Source organism: Pyxicephalus adspersus, chromosome 6 (assembly GCF_032062135.1).
Source record: "Pyxicephalus adspersus chromosome 6, UCB_Pads_2.0, whole genome shotgun sequence".
Lineage (NCBI taxonomy): Eukaryota > Metazoa > Chordata > Amphibia > Anura > Pyxicephalidae > Pyxicephalus > Pyxicephalus adspersus.
This window is the reverse complement of record NC_092863.1, coordinates 7,833,895-7,838,955: the sequence shown is the minus strand read 5'-3', so window position 1 is coordinate 7,838,955 and position 5,061 is coordinate 7,833,895. Positions and strand designations below refer to the sequence as shown.

At 38.9% G+C, this 5,061-nt stretch overlaps 1 protein-coding gene across 1 annotated transcript in view; it reads left to right on the top strand.

The window, feature by feature from the left end:
• SLC17A9 (solute carrier family 17 member 9) overlaps window positions 1-5,061 on the top strand; it is a gene marked incomplete at its 3' end in the record, with an annotated part of 11,766 nt that extends 6,705 nt beyond the window's left edge. Inside the window, 8 exon segments of the mRNA XM_072414420.1 lie at window positions 426-519; window positions 696-792; window positions 1,255-1,342; window positions 2,412-2,446; window positions 2,531-2,646; window positions 3,299-3,354; window positions 3,777-3,806; window positions 4,561-5,061. Of these exon segments, the coding sequence (XP_072270521.1) occupies window positions 426-519; window positions 696-792; window positions 1,255-1,342; window positions 2,412-2,446; window positions 2,531-2,646; window positions 3,299-3,354; window positions 3,777-3,806; window positions 4,561-4,730 (686 nt within the window).

Below are 5,061 nucleotides of genomic sequence, written 5' to 3'. Positions count from 1 at the left end.
CCTGACACAAAAAAGTTATCTTGGCATTCCTTCCATGCTTGAAAGAACCTTCTCTGAGAACCTTATATGAGATACCCTGCCATAGATCTACTCACCACTAACAAGGTTCAGCACCACCTTACATGTACAAAAGAAGGCCTTGTATAGTCTCAGATCTCCCTTCGGCTAGGTGCTGTGTTCACCAATGACTGACCATGGCTCTGTACAAAGAAATACGCAACTCATATCTGTGGCTTTGTATATAGATGGCATGCTTACTCAAAAAAAAATGCCAATTTTGTCATTAGACATTGGCATTGCTGGTACGTGCATGCAGCATAATGCAGGAGCATATTTAAAGTGAGTTTGTGATGAGATGAAAGTTAACTGGTGGGTTTTCAGAAGCCTTTCTTCATGTTTCTCATTATTTTTTTTTCCTTCTAAAGAACGAAAAATGTTTTCTGATTTGGGAAGAAGCTTCACTACATCGGCAAAGGCCAACATGCCCTGGAGACGCCTCTTAAAGAAGGCTCCCGTCTGGTAGGTTATACATAGGGTTTCAGCTGAGCTTGTATAAACTAAAACATCAGTTTTCCATATTAACAGTCCTATTTTTTTTAACGAATTGTCATAATAGATTGCAACTTCTCCATTTATTCAAAAATAATGACCTCTTGATTGCTACTTATAATTAAACTTCTTTATTGTATTCCTAGGGCAGTGATAATTGGCCAAGTCAGCGTTGCCAGCAGCGCATTCACCCTCTTCTCCTGGGTACCAATCTTCTTCAAGAATAGATTCCCTGACTCCAAGGTTAGAGTTCTGCCATGGAAGCCATTAATCCCATAGAAATTACATTATGTGATCATGGAGCGCCACCTACTGGCCTCATAATAAAAATTCACCCCCTAATTAGAGAACTTTTCAGTTGCTTTGACTGTAGTAGCAAAGCTGCTTGGCCCTTTTAACCTAATTATATTTTGCTTTGTTGTAAAGCCATCAATTTGCATATTGAAAATCAGTAACATAGAATAAATTGTTGTTTGTGCCTGCTGTAATATCATTGGTTGCAGTGGGAAGGGTGGTGTGTCTGCTCTTCCCAAAAAACTGCGTTGCCTGATGCAGGAACTATTTTTTTTTAGAGATGGGCAGTCTACTTATTACAACCGTAATGCCCATTACTTATGGCTACAACTACATCAGAACTAATTTCTGGCTAGAAATTCCTCCATGACCCAGGATTATTCTCTTTCTAACCTATCTTTTATTTTATAGGGTTTGATATTCAATGTAGTGCCCTGGCTCGCCGCCATTCCATCTGCTTTAGTAAGTGGCCGTCTAACAGACCACCTCATTAAAACAGGTAAGACTTCAATGCCTGAATGATAGACTCCATTTATCAGCAGTTTGGTGTTAGGTGATGTTCCTAGCCAATAACTGTTTTTTTATTATTCATGTATGTAACATATTATTTGCATGTCATTTACCTGTAAAAACCTCCCTGCTTTGGGAGACTGCTGCTGGGTGAATGCAGTCCCTGCAGAAAATCAAATATCAATGTGTATGTTTTTGCTATGCAAAGGCATAAATGGATCCAAATACAATATACTTTATATTATCCATATTAAAATAATTCTATGCTGCCACTGCTTCTAATATATATAGTCATCTGGCTTTAATGCCGAGCTTCTGAAATCACTGATCAAGTTACTCCAAGGAGTCTATTTATAAAATTTGGTTGAGAATCTTCCAGGTCCATGTGTTCGAACGGCAGTAATTGATTCTGCACCAGGGAATATTTCTGTAAATGTCAGATTCACGTCTTTAGAAATAGACCCCCAATAGACTGTATGTATAAAGTGAAACAGGTATGGCAGAAAGTTAGGTCAGTGCCAGGTCAAAGGTCCTTATCTGCATACATCTATTTACGAGTGAATAAGTATTAATATGCAATGGCATCTTTTGGAATTTTTTTTTAATGACCCTGTATGTTTTGAAATAATCCTAGTAAAAGTTGCCTGCAATAGAAAGCCTGTGTCTTCTACCCACCCTCTGTTCCAGCGTGGCTGATTCTTTATCTTTTGACACCTTCAGAAGTGTCAGATTCTGATTCCTCCCTGCCTTTTGCCTTTTTCTGACCTCTATATTAGTGCTGTAGTGATGTATGGGTTGGAGGAGAAAACCATAGAATGTTGCGGGGGGCATAGACACGCCTGAAAGTGCTGAAAGCTAAAAGGATCTTCTGAAGGTTGCAGTGCTGGAATGGGAGATGAGAGAGCAGACACATACCAGTACACAGGTCACTTTAGGAAATTATATGCACCCATGCCCATCATAAGGGGAGCTTGCACTGCTAGATTTCATTGTGGACAAAATCCATTTTGGTATTATTGATCAGAGACAGGTTTGTAACGTGTGTTTTTCTCTTCTAGGATATAAACCCATCTTTGTGCGAAAGCTCATGGAGGTACCAGTATACTTTAAATAATCTGTGTAATAACCACAGCAGCTCAATTGTTTCCTCTTCTAATGGTTGCTATTGCCTCTGCAGGTTATAGGAATGGGAGTTTCCAGCATCTTCATCTTCCTCCTAGGACAGTCCACAAGCTTCAGCCAGGCCATGGTCTTTATCTCAGTAGCAGCGTCATTGCAAACCTTCAACCACAGGTGAGGATCAGGCAGCCGCTGTGATTCGAGGTCACATGATTTACCAAATTTTTACATTCTGTCTCAAAAAATAAAAATGGTGAACTGAACTTGTGCAGGGCAAGCCAACAAGCTCACTTTAAGTCAAGTTCTTTTAGCCATATTAAAGGTGTTACAAAAATAATTCAATATAACTGTGCTCTTTGCAGTTTTTCTTACTGCAAACCCGCTGCAAATACAGAAAAATACCTGTTAGGCTCCAGATCCTTGTGCTCTGTAGTGGCCCTGCTTGTTAGCTACAGCTCTCCACCTAGCTACATCCTCTGTGTTCCTTTTCATATGCATGCATTTATTAATTTCCCTGCAAAGAAGTACTGTTGCACTGACTCCCAGGGCCTGTCATAGACATAGTGCAGAGAAAGAGCTCCTAGGGGATGTAGTTCTGGGGGCATGCAACCAACTAACCCAGCAGAATTACCCCTTACAGTCATAGGTTCCACATAAACTTAAACACATCAGTGACAATTCATACGTTAAAATTTGCTCTTATTTCGCCCCAGTACCAGCAACTCTACTCAGGAACTTGTTAGAGACACCAATTCCAATTTCTAATATTTTTAAATAATCAGTTTGACAACAAATTACTGCAATTTTGTCCTTTTTCGTTCCTTAGTGGTTTAACCATCAACATTCAGGACCTTGCTCCATCCTGTTCTGGATTCCTGTTTGGTGAGTACTTACTGATTTTTGATGTAATTAATCTAGACCAGCCTGTAACCAATCTGAGCCTCTAGAACATAAATAAGACTGGATCGGTGTGTACCCAATCAGATCACTAGAACACCTAAAAAGACACAGCAGTCATAGAAAAGCACAATTACTACAAGACTAAGCCATGTTGCAGCAATTATGAGTGCTAGGAATGATTCTAGTCTGCTTGCATTGTGACACCACCATTGGTGGCCTAATGGCTGATGGTTCAGTTTAATTCTGCAGAGTTTTCATGTTCCTCTTGTGTTTTTGTAAGCTTTCTCTCTGGTTGGAACATTAGCCCATAAGCTTCTTTGTAATAGATTATTTCTATATTTCTATGCAAGTTTTCTACTTTCATAATACGTCAAATAAATAAATTCTTCATTTTTTATTTCTAGGAGTGGCTAACACCGGCGGCTCTGTGTTTGGTAAGTTATGAAAAGTTTTATCATTTTCACAAGATTTGCATGTAGTGTATATTCTTCTTCGGCCACAAGAGGTCACTATGACATGGCAAGTGATTGTGTTGTATTAAAGAATTGTTGGAAATCCATGAACAAAAAATATTTATTATTATTATTTTTATTATTATTAATAAACAGGATTTATATAGTGCCTACATATTATGCAGCGCTGTATATTAAATAGGGGTTGCAAATGACAGACAGATACAATAGGGGTTGCAAATGACAGACAGATACAGACAGTAACACAGGAGGATGAGAGGAAACTGCCGCGAAAAGATTACAATCTAGAAGGTGAGGAAAGTAACACACAATAGAAGGGAATATATACTTATATATAGCTTACCAGTCCATAGATGTGTTCAGGAATTCTGGAACTGGGTTAGGACTGCAGAATACCTCCCATCTTATCTTCTCAAAAAGCAAAAGAATGGGGTGAGATAATCTAGTTCTCAGCAATAGCTAACTATTGATATTAGGGCGCAGATCAAAATTGAGCCAATATGAGTTCATTGTTAGGGTTTACTTACTCATTTATTTAATAACTTTCCAGTCCGAAGCATAAAAATTGGACGATGCCCAAAACAAATTCCTAATACATTTAATCTCACATTGCATTGATTGCCATGGCTAACGGGCCAACCACAATTTATTCCCCAATATCTGATTTTTGTAGCCGTAATGTTAAACCTTGATTAATATTGTGTCTCTGGTTTAGGAATCCTTTGGGTCTACCTCTCTGGCTACCTCCTTGACATCACCGGGTCTTGGGATTCCATGTTTCATCTACTAGTTGCAGTTAATGTGTTGGGTCTTCTTGTTTATTTGGAGTTTGCTAAAACTGAGAGGATGGACATTGAGGGTGCAATACCTGTCCTCAGGGTCTAGAATTAAAGGAATCATCCCCTTAACTTGAAGTAAATTCCTGGATGGGACCTTTAGAGGTCCAGTGATGAAACCTAAAGATGGGTGATATTTTAGTGGTGTCCTTCGAATGAAATCTAGAGGTGTATTATACCTGACATGAGCTGGACCCAGCAGCTGCATCTTCTTAGTTGGAATCCGAGAGTGGAACCTAAAGATGATCTTCCAAAGAAGAACTCATTCTGAGATATGGAGATAAATGACACATCGGAGAAGACCTTACATATGGAACTTACTACAAATAATACCTCAGAATGAATTCTCCATGTGAGACCTGAAGATTTATTGCACCAAG